Below are 15,135 nucleotides of genomic sequence, written 5' to 3'. Positions count from 1 at the left end.
AGGGAAAGGGAACTTATGTTGCTGCTTTTAGCTTGGGGCAACTGTGGTTTGTGTATTGCTTTAATTTGCCCATGCTAGCAATCTGATTGAATTCTAGTCTTTTTGGCTTGAAGAATGTTTATAGCCTAGTTGGTTTCGCTCGTTCGAGTTAAGAATTTGAGTTAAAAAGTGAATTCATTTGAGTTAAAAAGTGAATTCTTGTGAGAGAAAATACTATAGCAGAAAAAGTTGAATTTGAGTTTTTGTGAGCGAAAACACTAAAAAGTAAAAACTTGAATTATGAATCGAACTAATGAGACGAATAAGGCCTAAGTGTCTCTTAAAATATTTTTGTTGTATTAGGGATTCCACTTCAAATCCTAGTAAGATCAACCCCATATATTTTTAAGGTGAAATTCTTTAGTTTCAATTTACTTGAGCAAAACGCTCCTAGGTATCAACCACACAATTCTAACTAGAGGGAATACCGGAAGGAAGAGAGAAAAAAAGAAAGAAAAAAAGGGGGAAAATGAATGAATGTTTTAAAGAATGGTTTCATTTTGAATGTATTATACCTGAAAACTGAATATATGACTGTGCTAATCTGTAATAATTCATTGTTATGTTCTGTGTTTTGTTGCATGCTTTGCTGCAGGTGCAGGCAACTATTGCTGAAACGGACCAACCAAAATGGTGGGAAAAGAATGCACCAAATATGATTGACATTCATTCTACTCAAGAGTTTTTGAGTGCTTTAAAAGAGGCTGGAGATAGATTAGTTATCGTAGAGTTTTATGGGACCTGGTGTGCTTCTTGCAGGGCTTTATTTCCCAAGGTAATCCCCTTTGTTACTTGACCATCTTTTTAATAATTGTCTATCTTCTGATTAATCTCTACACTAAAATAAACCTAAACAATGCAATACAAAAATCATAGTATCTAGAATTGAGCTTGTTTAATTGATCCTGATGTGTGGTCAACTGGATAGCTTCTTGTTACTCACCCATCATATTGTGCAAGGCTTATTTTAGGAGCACACTCGCATACTTGTCGAATTTTTGTATGTGCAATTTCAAACACTTGCTTTCCTGATTAAGAAAAGAGATTGTCTTGTGTAATTTTCTGGCAACTAGTTCTCTTCAAGGAAGAGTTGGGTAATCCATTTCTTATATGTTTCAGAACAAATTTTAGTTGTTTGGAGTGTTTGTTTTCTGATTCTTTATTGGGTTATGTCAGCTCTGTAGAACAGCTGAAGACCGCCCTGAGATTGTATTCCTTAAAGTTAATTTTGACGAGAATAAGCCAATGTGCAAAAGTCTGAATGTGAAGGTGCTTCCTTATTTCCATTTCTATCGTGGAGCTGATGGACAGTTGGAATCCTTTTCGTGTTCACTCGCTAAGGTTGGTAATTTTGCAATGCTTCTTCCCTCACTATGGGATACCGCTATCGTTTTCCAACACTTCTATTGAACCTTGAGTAACAAAGTTAAGACGAGACAAACAGATTGCTTTTCATCCCTTTCGGGATCTACTGGTGATTTTACATTTCCATTTTCCAATTAGTAGATTGTATCAATCTCTTCAAAATTTTGAGTGTTATGCAATTATTTTTTGGAGGATTTTGTTGCAGGGTATTGGGAAAAAAAAAAAAATGAAAGAAAAGTAATCCTATTAGTAAGTCACAGTTCTAAATTGAAGCATCACACCAGAATCATATTAAATTAAGACAAGTATGAGTTTAGAGGTACTTGATAAAAAAATCTGACTAGCAGTTTAAACTGTGACCATTAGTTTTTTTCTTACCTCGCCCTAGCAAAGAATTCTCCTTTTTTAAATAAATAAGTCAATAGATAGAGAATCTCTCTGGGAGCCACAGGTTTTATATTTTGACATCTGATCTTCTCAAAATGTTATGTAGTTTCAGAAATTAAAGGATGCCATTGAAACACACAACACAGCTCGTTGCAGCATCGGGCCGCCCAAGGGAGTCGGAGATCTTCCGCTGGAACCTTAATTAGCTGCAAAGGATAAATCAAAAGAATCTCCTTCAGCATAGTTAATCTCCCAGTCTACCTATTCTACAAACCGAAGTGAATTTGCATAGCATTTAATTATCTTTGTAAATTTGGATTTGTATGCCTAAAATTATATCCTGTCCCCATTCTTTGCAAATCTTAGCTTCAATATTTTGTGTCCCCCAAAATTAGTGGCTATGAAATTAAAATTCTTTAGTTCTTAATATGTATTTGAATGATACATTTTCTCTCATTTCCGCCTTGCAAATTCAGCATTACCACTTACCATGCACTACGAATTAGCAGCTATTTGCTTCTTGGGATCACCTATAGATGTCAAAGGAGTTATATATTGTGGTCCTGTGTTACTTTCTTAAATAAGTAATATAAAGACAGTTATGTAGTTTTTGGTGAACTGAAAACTCGTCAACAAGGAGTTCATGGAAATTTTTAGCTCACTCCAGAATTAATGCAACAATTGATGTAGAACGATGAGAATTAAATGCAAGACACAAGAAGATTTATAAGAGGCTGTTCACTTCGTAGATCACACTTGAGTAAACTTAATTTGAGTGTAAAATTAGGTCAAGTTATGTATTCACTAAACACAACTCGAATTTTAAATTTGAGTAATAACTCGAGTTTGTGAGTTTCACTCACTCATTGTTTTCCCATTACTTAAGTTTGGTTCTGCAGTGCGGATTGTCTTTGCATAAAATGACACTTCTTTGTAATTGGAGTTTAGTTTTAGTACAAGTGAACACGAAACTCAAGTTTTAAATGTCAAATCAATCTCCTCTTAAACACTAAACTCAAAATCCAAATTAAATTTAAATTTTTTACAACTCAAATTCACTTTCTTAATTCAAATCAATAAATTTAAATTAGTAAAGTGAATGCGCCTAAAGTTAAGAGTTACTCTCAACTTAAGAGTTACTCTCAACTTAAGAGTTACATCTGTCGTAGGGAGAAGTTGGCGTTTTGCACTATGTGGAGAAAAAGCGTTACAAACTCAAATACTCATAATGAGACTTTTTTTTTTTTTTTTTTACTTTTTTCAATGAGGCCTTACCTCCTATTTATATCATTTTTCTATATAATTATATTAAATGAATAATCAAATAAATGAATTATCTATCATTTCTCTTTTGGATTTATCTCATCTTAATGCGTAGATATTATCTCCTAAAATATCGGACTTTGAATTAAATGCGTCTTCTTTAACAAGGCTTGAAAACAATGATAAAAAACATAAATTATAAAATTTTCAAAAGAAAACAATAAGACCTCTATATTTTAAAAAAAAAAAAATACGCACACGCGAGTGCGTGTTTCAACTAGTATATATTGTAAGGCGCCATCTATCATTTTGACGTCTTTGGTTGTTTGCACGTCCTTTATTATTTTTGCCTTCTTTTGTTGCTGATACAGTTTTAGACAGGGGATGTTTGGTACCTAGATTCATTTTTTGATTTGAATCATGGTTCATGATTTGTTATCGTATTTTTTCTCACAAAAAATACACGTAAATCGAAAATAATTTTAATCACATGGTTTTAATCCATGAACCAAACGTACGATTGCTTCCAGGTGTCTAACATGCATATCATTCAACATTTTTTTTTTAGTTATTTTTGAAGATAAAAAGGAATAACGAAATAATCACTCTTTTTTGTTGTTAAAGTGCAGTATATAGTTACAAGAGTTTTAAAAATATTGTTCAAAATGACTATAATCATTTAGACGGCAAATTATATTTGTAAGTGTATAAAAATCAATCAAATCTATTTTTTAGTGCTTCATAGAGGTGAAAACGTCATTTTTCAACTCTATAAATAGTTATAAACTTTTCTACAATATAAAGAATGACATATTTGAAATTTTAAAAATATTTAACCGTCAACTAATATATGGGGTGTCTCTATAATGTTACATACAGGTGGCAGTGTAATAAGTCCTATGTGAAGTTCAGCAAAATTATATAATTATAAAAAACGAGTTCATAAATAGAGTTATTGAGAGGAAAATATTAAACTCCAAATTAGGCACGTGCTCAGCACAGCATAGGCACGTGCTCATGCACAATACGTGTTATTCTCATCTTAAGTTACTCATTAATAAGGTATTTTCGTGTCGTAATTTGTTATATTATTTTTTCTCATAAAAATACACGAGAATAATTTTGAATTCATAAATTACACATCTCTAATTCTACTCTCTCTCTCTCCGAAACAGAAAAAAAAAAAAAAAAAAAAAAAAAAAAAAAAAAAAACAAGAGCTCATTAGTGACCCTTGGCTCCGAATACTGGAGGCCGTTCTTGCAGTCTTTCTGTCGTCGAGAGCAAGGCAGCCTACCGAGCCAATTTCAGGCCATCTGTAAGCCAAGCTCCTCCGTGGTTTTCTTGTTCGTTTGAAGTTGGAATTTTGTAATGGAAAATTCATGTCTTTGAAGAGATCTGGGTGTTTCTGCTACAATCGTTCATTTCCCTTTGCTTCTAAAAGCCCCTTGTTCTTCTGAATGCATTTTAATCCTTGAGAAGGCAAAGTCTGTTCCAATTATCTTTCGGTGGACCTATCCCTGTCCGAGCTACATCATTTTCTAATTGTTCTTTTATATGATTTGCTATGCTTACTCCACTTAGAAATATTGCTACTTGACGTGATTTAAATCGACGAATTTTATAACTTTTTGTTTTTCTCTCGATATTTAAAGTTGACATACATAAACTAGTATGAAAAAATATTTTAAAAATTAGAAAAATAAACATTGGTTCAAGAAGTTCCATGAAATGTGGTTTGAGAAAATCTCAGACTGTATACGAGACACCACACTTGAGGTAAAAAAAATTTCTTAAATTTTTTATGGCCTAAGGCTGCCTAGAGCCTAGGGCTAGTGCCCACAAAACACGTTATGATTGTTGTGCGTACAAGTTTGCCCCACAACGTATTTTTTGCACTCATGCCTTTACCTCAACACCAACATTTTTTGTGATTTTTTTTTTATGCACGAATAAACACATATGTGCACACCACTACACCAATAATAGGGTCTATGCATGATTTATAAATGTTTTATCATCAGTACATCAGAATCACATTGTATGGTGCCTTGTGGTTGAAACTAACATCCTTCCATTATTCATTATTGTTGCAAAATTTTCCGCAAGCGTACCGTACGGTATCAAGTTTTAATAGTATAAAGTGAGTGGGTGTCGTCTATATAGAGGTTAGATGTTAAATTACCGCTAAGTAGTGCTGGAACTTTGGGTCGGCGGGCCGCCCAAAGCCTGAATTTTTTCAGGCTTGGGCGGGCCGGCCCAATTCCCGCCCGCCCAAGCAAGAAATTCGAGTTCGGGCTCGGGCAGCCCGAATTTGACATGTCCACCATTGCCCGCCGCCGTCTAACCACCGTATACCGCCGTCCGCCGGGATTTTTTTGAATTTTTCCTACCAAGCCCGAACTGCCCGACCCGAAAATTGGGTGTGCCCGAATTGCCCGACCCGAAGCCCGAATTTTGAATTTTTTTTTAATTTTGCCTGAATTTTTCCCACCTGCCCGAATTGCCCGACCCGCCCGAGGTGCCCAAATTGCCCGAATACCCGAAAACGGCTAGTTTTTTGAATTTTGCCCGAAAACCCGAGTTGCCCGAAAACCCAAAAACGGCTATTTTTTGAATTTTTACCCGAATTCTGCCCGAAAACCCGAGTTCGTGTGTTCATTTCAAATTGTAATATATATATATAAATTGTAATACTAATATATATATATAAATAACTTAATATTAAAAAAAAGTTTAAAAAATTCGGGCAATTCGGGCGGGCTCGGGCCGCCGAATACAAGCCCGCGGCCCGTTCAAGGTGAAATTTGGGCTCGGGCGGGCGGCCCGAAAATCTCGGGCGGGTCGGGTTCGGGCTCGGGCAAATCCTCGGGCTTTTCGGGCGGTCGCGGGCGGCCCATCCAAAGTTCCAGCACTACCGCTAAGTACCGCGATTATCGTAACTCAACTTTATTTAGGCAACCGAACTTAATAAAATAAAATATAACTATAACAAATATAAATACAAAACAAAATAAAATATGGAAAGTACTTCTATGTACAAATGTACTAGAGACTTGACTTCACCTTATCATTTCTATGTTCATCCTATCAAACCATTGCTAGCCAATGCCAGTCAATTCATTAATCAAGGTTCTAATCTAACTCCGCTACCTCTCCTGAGCATTAAATGAAGTCATATGCATGAATACCCGAATCAATATTCCTATCTAACCCGTTTACTCATACACTCATTAAGTTAAGGCCTTAAATTAGAACTCAAATGTCGATCGCCTCCTAACCTCACAACAATTGAAATCTTAGTTGATAATCAAGGTCTTAATCACCTTCCAGTCTCACAATATCCTAGACTATCAACAAGATTATCTAAGTGTTGATCTTTTCCCGGACTTATAACAATCTAGACTATGTTTCCCAATTCCGGACTATGAAATCAATCTCTCTCGAGCATCAAAATCACAATCTAAAATTATTTTACTCATTGGTCACATAAATTAGAAACATCAAGCATAGATAAACATAAATAAATTAAATTGGAATTTAAACTAACAATTGATAAGATAATCAAATATGGTTTAAATAAAGCTACATCAAACCATAGAATATGAAGTCTAGCTCAACGTAAAAGAATCCATAACCAAAATCATAAATTTAATAACAAAAACTAAAAAAAAAACTACAAAGAAAAGGGAGAAAGAAGAGAAAACTCTTGTGGAGATGAGCTTCAAATCTTCGAATCTTTAAGAATCTCTACGAAGCATTCTTCAAGAATAGCTTCTCTCTCTAGGAATTTTTGTGCCTCTCATCCTTTCTAAATTGGGAATTAAGGTTTCTTTTGCTTAAATATGCTCAAACATGAAGAAAATCTCAGTCAAACTCATCCAAGGGTCTAAAATTGACCATCCATATTGATCAAGGCCGAAAAATGGCCCAAAGTGCGCAAATGATCTATATGATTCATACGATGATATAAAATTAATAAGACAATACATAGTACCCGGGAGATAGAGCAACGAAAGATAAAATAAGTACTCTTCTTGGCAGGAGCTTGCCTGGATATATAGTAAACACGATCCTCAAATTCAAAACAACTACGATCGCTAACGGTGCGAAAAACGACTGGCAATACCGGCGGAAATGGTCTAAGAGGCATGGCGTGGGTCTGTCTATGTGTGAGAAACGACACAAGTTATTTTAAGCGAGAATTAATTTACAAGTCGATATAGGGTTTTTTTTTTGGCTAAAAGTTGTATATCGATGGAGGTTAAAAAACAAGTGAAAAGATAAAAAAGCATAACTCAAAAGCAAAGAATGCACAAATAACCATCTGGAAAATTATAGTAAATAGGCCAAATTTTGAAACCATTAGAAGTAAATAACAAATTTACTAGTCATTAGAAATTAATAGGCAAAAATTTTAAAGATATTCATTTTACTTTCTACCCTCAATAGGGTTTATACTCTCTCCCTCTATCCTATTCCTTCAGTCTGCATCTATTTCTCTTTTTACCCATCACCTTCCAACTCGACGGCTCTTTCTCTATCTCTCCCTGTCATCATCTCTCTCCTCCCACTATCACTCTCTCTCCCACATCATCTCTATCTCTCTCTCTCCTCCCAATATCTCTTTTGCTGACGGTGAAAATTCATGAACTCAGAATTTTAGTCAAAGGCGTACTCTTATTTACTTGAGATGTTTGAAAACGTATCGCTCATAAATTCATATTACATGTTTTAATAATATATCTATCTCCTCTAACTCTCCTCAGGTAAGCGCAAGAGCTACCAAATTTAATGCTCTTTAGTCCCCTTTTGGTAAATCTTGTTAAAAAATTTCATGAAACCCTATAATTGAACTCTTAAGATTAGTTCGCTGATTTGAGTTGAGATGTAATTTTATGTGAGAATTTTTGACTGTAGTAAAAAAATTAGATTTGACTGTTTATAAAAGCTTTTTATTATAGCAAAATTCAAATTCTAAATTTGAATGAGTGTAATGAATGGAACTTACATTTTAGTCTCGAGTTCTTGACTTCCCATTTATGATATATACTTTGCTAAAATTATACACTGGGCTAACTACATGTTTAATTTATACTGTATTGTATAGCGTCTCACATATTTTTCCTTGGTGATCACTTTTGGGTTGTTACCTATTAATATATAAACTAATGTTCTTCGCCAAGATCTCTTGCCTTCTTTCAAACAGATGACCAACAACACACACGTATACATGCATATTCCATCATTGATGCATATATATATATATATATATATATATATATATTCAAAATACTTCATGAAGACTATATATTCAATTATTTGGTTGAGTATTGTTGAAAAAAATATATATCTACTTTTTGTTGTGTAAAGGCGGATGTTGCTTGTAGGATTTCCACTCGATTATTATGTTAAATACTTGATTTATGATTATATCATCGATGGATTTTAGGATCATATCAAATCACCTTAGCCTGTAACTTAAATTATTATTAAAAATAATAATAATAAAATTATCTAATTATCGTTTACCCTTGGTTTGCATTATTTGATGGACAAACTATAATCAAAATGACTTGTGACAAAACTTTTGGTTCATGAGTGAGCTGAGAAACAAAACAACTAAAGGTAACTTAGGCTTAGACGCAACTCACCTGATAAAATCATAAATATCCAAGCTTTGCCCACGTATTTTCACCTAAAAAGCACCAAAGCTAGTGCGGTTCTAGAGGCTCAAAATAAAAGTGGAAATGAGTAGACAATTATTTTATGGACCCCCCGTTTTGTCGAAAAGCGTTGAAAGTACCTTAAAGTAAAACTTGGTACTTTAATGGAATGATTTGAGAGAAGAAAGTGAAAAAAAAAAAAAAAAAAAAAGGAAGAGCGAATATTGGAACCCCACATCAAGATAAGTCCATTAGCCCCCAATCAATTTGCAAATTATGAGTGGACACAAAATTGAACACCAATAATGCGAATCATGGTCTCTTTAGGGGTAATTGTAGTACAAACAAAAATATGTCTTAAAAGAGGACCTTAGCGGCCCAACCTGGTTTTCAATGACTTCCACAGGACCATTGCATAGTGGTTTATCTCCTATTATTATATTTATGTGCAATAAAAAAGAGAGTGATTCAATAAAAGCAACAAAATTGATCTGTTTGTTTTTATTACTTCATTGATTTGGCATCTTCAAATCATCAAGCAGCATGATTGTTAGTGATTGTCATCTTCTGTCTTTTTACCTGATTTCAAATTTACTTGTGAGAAATTCATATGTCATCACTCAAATAACGACATTTTAACTAGTTACAAATAGTAACCATCAATAATTTTTGGGTGAGTAGTAAAGTTGTTCAATTTGCTCCACAAGATCTTAATTTTGAGCAGGTCACTCGATAAGAGCATATCGTTTATGTGTGCCTTTTTTATCTCTTGATAAGGGTCTATCATTTTGATGTGTGTATTTCTTGTGGTAGAGGGAAAAATAACGTTGTATTTCGCAATAACTCGAGTATTCAACTCAAATTTATTTCATTGAACAATGTTGTTATTTTATGAGTTGTCTATGGTTGAAATTGCGGCTGATAAAGAGTCTATAGTCATTGTCATTGAAGTGAGAAAATTAAGTAGAGAGAAAGAGTGCCTTCATTTGGAGGGAAAAAAAAAAGTGATAAAGAGAGATAGATAAAGTTTATAAAGAGGTTTGATAAAGAGTGATTGTGCAAGTTTGTTGAGTATAATTTTGGAATTGTTGGTAAATTTGTCTTCTATTTCCTGTGGACGTAACCGAAACATGTACGTATTTATTTTATTTGTGTTTGTGTTGAATGTTGATTTTAGGCATCAGTATGAGTTTATTTTTATACTGAGTATTAGGTATAGAAATGCAGTTACCCCAATTTTAATTTTTTTATAGTTAAAAGCTCTCATAAAAAATCACATCAAACTTTTTCTACTACAGTAAAAAACTCTCACATAAAGGCACATCTCAATTCGAATTGAAAACTCGAATCGACAAACTGAATGAGATTTAGTGTAGAGGTTAAGATTGATGAGGAAGATAAAGTTGCAATAGAAGTTGGAAAACTATGTTGACTGTGATGATGTGTCAATTGCTTTATTAAAGACTCAAATATAACACTACCTTAGTTCATCTCCTATTGAACAAGTTCTTTTTATCGAAGTTAGATTCAAATAGAGTCAGAGTAGGTCATGAGAAAGATACTAACATAAGAAAGATGGTCATTCTCGATCACTTTTATAGAAGGTAGTTGGCTGGTTGACATGTTACGAAGAAATTATAAAGAACTAAGAAAACAAATTGAAGAAAAGAGAAAACAAGAAATTAAAGAGACTTTGCGAAATGTTGTTAGATGATATATTTGATAGTGAGGATAATGTTTATTATGTTGTTGCTGATAAAAAATTTTTGACTCTTGAATTTTAGATTCTCAAGGTTTGTTTCATATATATGTGTCCATACAACGATATTATTAAGTCGTGTGATGCTAGTATTTTTATTATGACTAATGTTTTTAGTGTTAAAGTTATTAGAATAGATAGTGAAGATGTTCAATGTTGTTGTTGAGACATTAATAAATGTTAAACATATTCTTCGGCTAACAAAATATTTATTATTATTATTATTATTATTTGTGGGGGCTTTAACACTTTAGATTATGATTATTATGGAAAGATTGGTTTTATGGAAATCAAGAAAGTTGCTTTAATAATCCTGAAGGATGAACATGTGAAAAACAAAAGTTGATCGACAAAACAATTTAGGTGGAGTAACGCAGGTGAAGCCACGTTGGAAGTGTCTTTTTCCGTTGTGAAGGAAAAAGATGATGCCCGAGTGTAACAAGATGATGGCGACAACTGAAAACAACAAGATGAATACTTATAGCAATGAAGACCAAGCAAGAAAGAATAAATCAATTTCTTTTATCAAGTTTAGTGAGAATTTGAACTTGAGATGTGTTTACTTGAGATGTGTTTATTGTTGCTACACTTGTACAGCTGTCAGCCCACCTCATAGGGTATGATGGCAGGTATCAAAGTATTTGCATGCGTGAGCTGAGGGTCTATTCGGTTCGTTAATTTTAATTTTTAATTTGAGTTAATATGTAATGTTATGTGAAAATTTTTTATTGTAGTAAAAAAATTAAATGTGATTATTTCTGAGAGTTTTTTACTGTAGCAAAACTCGAATTCTAAACTCGAATCAGCGAAAAGAACGGAGCCTAAAAGAATTAGAGTTAAAGTAGAGATTATCAGGTATTTAATTCGAATTATTTTATTGAATTAAGAGTTCGTTTAATTCGTTGATTTGAGTTTTTAATTTGAATTGATATGTCATTTTATGTGAAAATTTTTTATTGTAACAAAAAAGTTAAATATGATTGTTTCTAAAAAAATTTTACTGTAGCAAAATTCAAATTTTAAATTCGAATCAGTAAAATAAACGGGACATAAATCGTCCGTTTAGTTCGCTGATTCGAGTTTTTAATTCGAGTTGAGATGTGATTTTATGTGAGAGCTTTTTACTGTAGTAAAAAAGTTAGATGTGATTGTTTGTGAGAGCTTTTTACTGTAGCAAAACTCGAATTCTAAACTCGAATCAGCGAAATGAACGGGGCCAAGTGAGCTTGAACTAGGGTTAAACTTTGCGTTTTAAAATAATTTGTGGGGACGTTTGTTTCCTATATTCGTCTCTGATTATGAATCATGATTCATGATTCTTTACAGTATTTTCTCTTAAAAAAATACGCGTAAAACAAGAATAATTTTGAATTATGATTTTAATACATAAACGCGTGACGTTTGGTAAAGGGATTTGTATCCTGATTTAAATCATAGTTTATGATTCGCTACAGTATTTTTTCTTATAAAAAATACACGTAAATAAAAAATAATTCTAATGTAAATGTCTTTTTGCCTAGGATTTGAAGCAAAAACGAGTAGAAAGAAAGAGAGAGAAAAAAAGAAGAGTATTTGTGCTTGAGAAAATGAGAAAAAAATGAGAAGAAAATGAGAAGAGAGATAAACGAAAGATTTTTGGGTTGTTCTTTTACAATAAAACTTAAAAAAATTTAAACTCAAGTTACAACTTTATTTAAGTTTACGTTTTTTTAAGTTCTAACTTTATTCAACTTTACTTAACTTTATTCAAATTACAATTTCAACTCAAATTATAACTTAAATTCAACTCAAAAACTACACTCAAGTTACACTCAAATTACACTCTAAAAGAACATGCCTTAAAATTTAGATATGGAGAGATCGTGAGAGTTTAATAATGTGTAATTTTAAAATTGTTGGTGAATTTGTTCTCTCCGTCAACGTGCACAAATCTTTGTTGTCTCTCCAGTATGTATTAATTTCTACCTAGAGTTTATTTTTCTGCTGCTTATTGGGTACTACAGAAATGTCAAAATGTGTTTCACTCTAATAACAGTTCACTTTGCAAAGAGGATCTATAAATTTTTTATGCTCAATAGTTTTATCTCTGTACACCACCTTTTACGACCGATCAAGATTCTTTCATAGCCTCTACAGAAACCATGAAATCTAATCCAATAGAAAAGAGAACCAAATCCCAAATGGAACTGTGCTTATTTTGCTACTTTAGTAATTAAGAATCGAAAATAAAAGCGCAAAAGATGTACACATACACAGAAACAGGATCATGTTCATCCTCAATTTCATTCCATCAACTCACCCAATCCAATCCAATTCCTTTTTTCCATTATATCACCAACCAAAAATGGTGGCCACAAGACACCCACAAAATCAGCAACACCCCTTCTTACAACCGGAAACGCAATGGAAAGCCCGGAATTCGCACCGCGGCGAGATCGACCGGAGGAGCAGCCTCGCCGTCTCCTCCTGCCTTATCATAGCCCCTTCCTTCTCCACCAAAACCGCCGCCACAATCCTCTCGTACCCGCCGCCTTCGCAGCCGGACGCGATGTACGCTACCAGAGCCGCCTGGACCGGCCCCAAGCTCGGATTATACGCCGCTGATTCCGCGTAACTCCCTCTATACACCCTCCCATCGCAGTCCCTTATCGCCACCCCCGACGGACACTTGGTGTACGGCGCGTGGGACGCATTCGCCGCCTCCAGCGCCACGCGCTTCAGCTCGTCCTCAATGAAGCCGTTTTCGCCGCCGCCATTGCAGAGGCCGCCCCCTGCCTCGATCGGGAACTCGAGGCGGTTGTCGTGGGGCTCGAGGAGGAGGGGGACGTCCCTGGAGAGGAGATCGTCCGGCCCGAACCGGTGGGGGAGGAGGCTGAGGAGCGGTTCGAAATCGGACCGGCAGCCGCCGTCCGGTTCGGTGATGAGGATTTTGATCGCCGGGGCGCCGCGGAGCTCCTGGAGGAACTGGCGACAGTGGCCGCAGGGGGCGGAGGATACGGCGAAGGAATCGAGGTGGGGCTCCGAGTGGAGGGAGAGGTTGGTGACGAGGAACTGCTCGGCGTGGATAGAGTGGTGGAGAGGGAGACCCGGGAACTCCACGTTCACGCCGAAGAAGATCCGACCCGAGGACCCGTGCCCGACGGCTCCCACGTTGAATTGGGAGATTGGCGGGCGGGCCAGGCGCTGGGCCGGCTTCACCAGCGACGGGAGGAGTTGGAGGACCGTCTGGCCGGACTGCTTGGCCATGAATTCGGCCTCCGCGGCTTCGATTACGAATCGGGGCCGGGGTTCCATTTTCGGGGATTGACCCGGTTTGGGTTGGTTTTTGTGGGCTTGGAGGAGGAAGGAAGAGGAGCTCCTAGAAGTTGGGAAGTGAGGGAGAAGGAGGAGGGGGGAAGGAGACGGGGGTGCTGCCAAGTTATTTATAGGGATGCGAGTCTTTTTTTATTATTTTTGTAATTTATTGTTTAATTTTGATGAATATTTTAAAACGGTAAAAAAGAGGTAGGGAGAGAAAATCACAATAGTGATACACATATGAGTTGACTTTGATAATTTTGATACAACAAGCAGAACTCACAAATGAATTGATTACCTAAGGATCCATACGTCATTCATTTTATGATCTGAATTTTTAAATTTTAATTTTATTATAATTAAAAAATTTTATAAAAAATCATATTTATTTTTTTTATTATAGTAAAAAACTCTCATATAAAATCACATCTCAGTTTAAATTAAAAACTTAGATCAATGAATTGAATGACGTCTTAACTTTGATATTTTTGATATTTTTATAAATGTTAGTCCCAAAGGTTTTTTTTTTTCTAGAAGAGAGATCTAAAGTTTTTAACTTCTTTTTGCATAAACTTAATATATAAGTTGTTATTTTTTCATTCATAGGTATTTAAAAAAAGAGTAATGTTAGGATATTAATTTAAATCTCAACTTTTATATATTAATTAATGTGATAGGTGAATTATCATCTTTTTATTACTATATGTAAACTTAGGATTAATATTACAATGTTATATCTATAATCACGTAAGAAAGATAATGATTTGTTATTACATGAGTTGGTATTAAAAGTTAAGATAAAAGTTGTGAGGGACCACTTTTGTTTTAGTTTAATAAAAATGGTAATATGATTTTTATGTCATGAAAGGTATCACAATACAATAGTTAGAAGGGAAGGGACTAACCAGTTTCCTAACTCTAATCAGCGGATTATAGGGAGAAAACAAATGTTAGCTTTGTGTGGTTCAAACATTATGAGTGCGTTTAGAACTCGTTTCGAAATAATTTTATTTTTTTGTATGAAAATAGAAATGAAAACGTTTTCAATATTAGACATAAATCATTTTTGAAAATGTGTTTGGTAGTTTTATCAATAGATTGTTTTCAGTATTAAAAAATCTATTAATGTCTCTCTCTCTGTTCGAGAGAAGAGAAAACGGAAACAAAAAATGAAAAATGACTAAAAGTCATTTTTCATTTCTCTCCCATTTTATACTGAACCAAAAAATTATTTTCATTTCCGTTTTTTATCTTTAATTGTGTCAAATGACGTTTCTCTCCCGTTTTCATTTTTTCTTTCTCGAAAAATATAAAAAACAAAAATAACTCCAAACACAGCCTATATATGCCATCACATATTC

General features: G+C 34.5%; 2 protein-coding genes across 3 annotated transcripts in view; one reads left to right on the top strand and one right to left on the bottom strand.

The window, feature by feature from the left end:
* Positions 1–2,248, top strand: part of LOC21409888 (thioredoxin-like 2, chloroplastic) — a 3,032-nt gene extending 784 nt beyond the window's left edge. The window contains exons 2-4 of one of the 2 annotated variants that reach the window (XM_024161443.1): positions 635–814; positions 1,216–1,380; positions 1,904–2,248. In XM_024161443.1, the coding sequence (XP_024017211.1) occupies positions 635–814; positions 1,216–1,380; positions 1,904–1,993 (435 nt within the window). In that variant the 3' untranslated portion in view covers positions 1,994–2,248. Of the gene's footprint in view, positions 1–634; positions 815–1,215; positions 1,381–1,897 lie in introns of both variants that reach the window. The other variant, XM_010091733.2, reaches the window with a different exon arrangement.
* Positions 2,249–12,610: 10,362 nt separating this feature from the next.
* Positions 12,611–13,866, bottom strand: LOC21409887 (cytidine deaminase 1). Its single transcript, XM_010091732.2, has one exon. The coding sequence runs from the start codon at positions 13,769–13,771 to the stop codon at positions 12,848–12,850; it is 924 nt and encodes a 307-aa protein (XP_010090034.1). The 5' UTR covers positions 13,772–13,866; the 3' UTR covers positions 12,611–12,847.
* Between the last annotated feature and the right edge of the window lie 1,269 nt (positions 13,867–15,135).

This window comes from Morus notabilis, unplaced genomic scaffold, assembly GCF_000414095.1.
Source record: "Morus notabilis unplaced genomic scaffold, ASM41409v2 Scaffold329, whole genome shotgun sequence".
Lineage (NCBI taxonomy): Eukaryota > Viridiplantae > Streptophyta > Magnoliopsida > Rosales > Moraceae > Morus > Morus notabilis.
The sequence above is the reverse complement of the archived record's forward strand: the minus strand, read 5'-3'. Positions and strand labels throughout refer to the sequence as shown.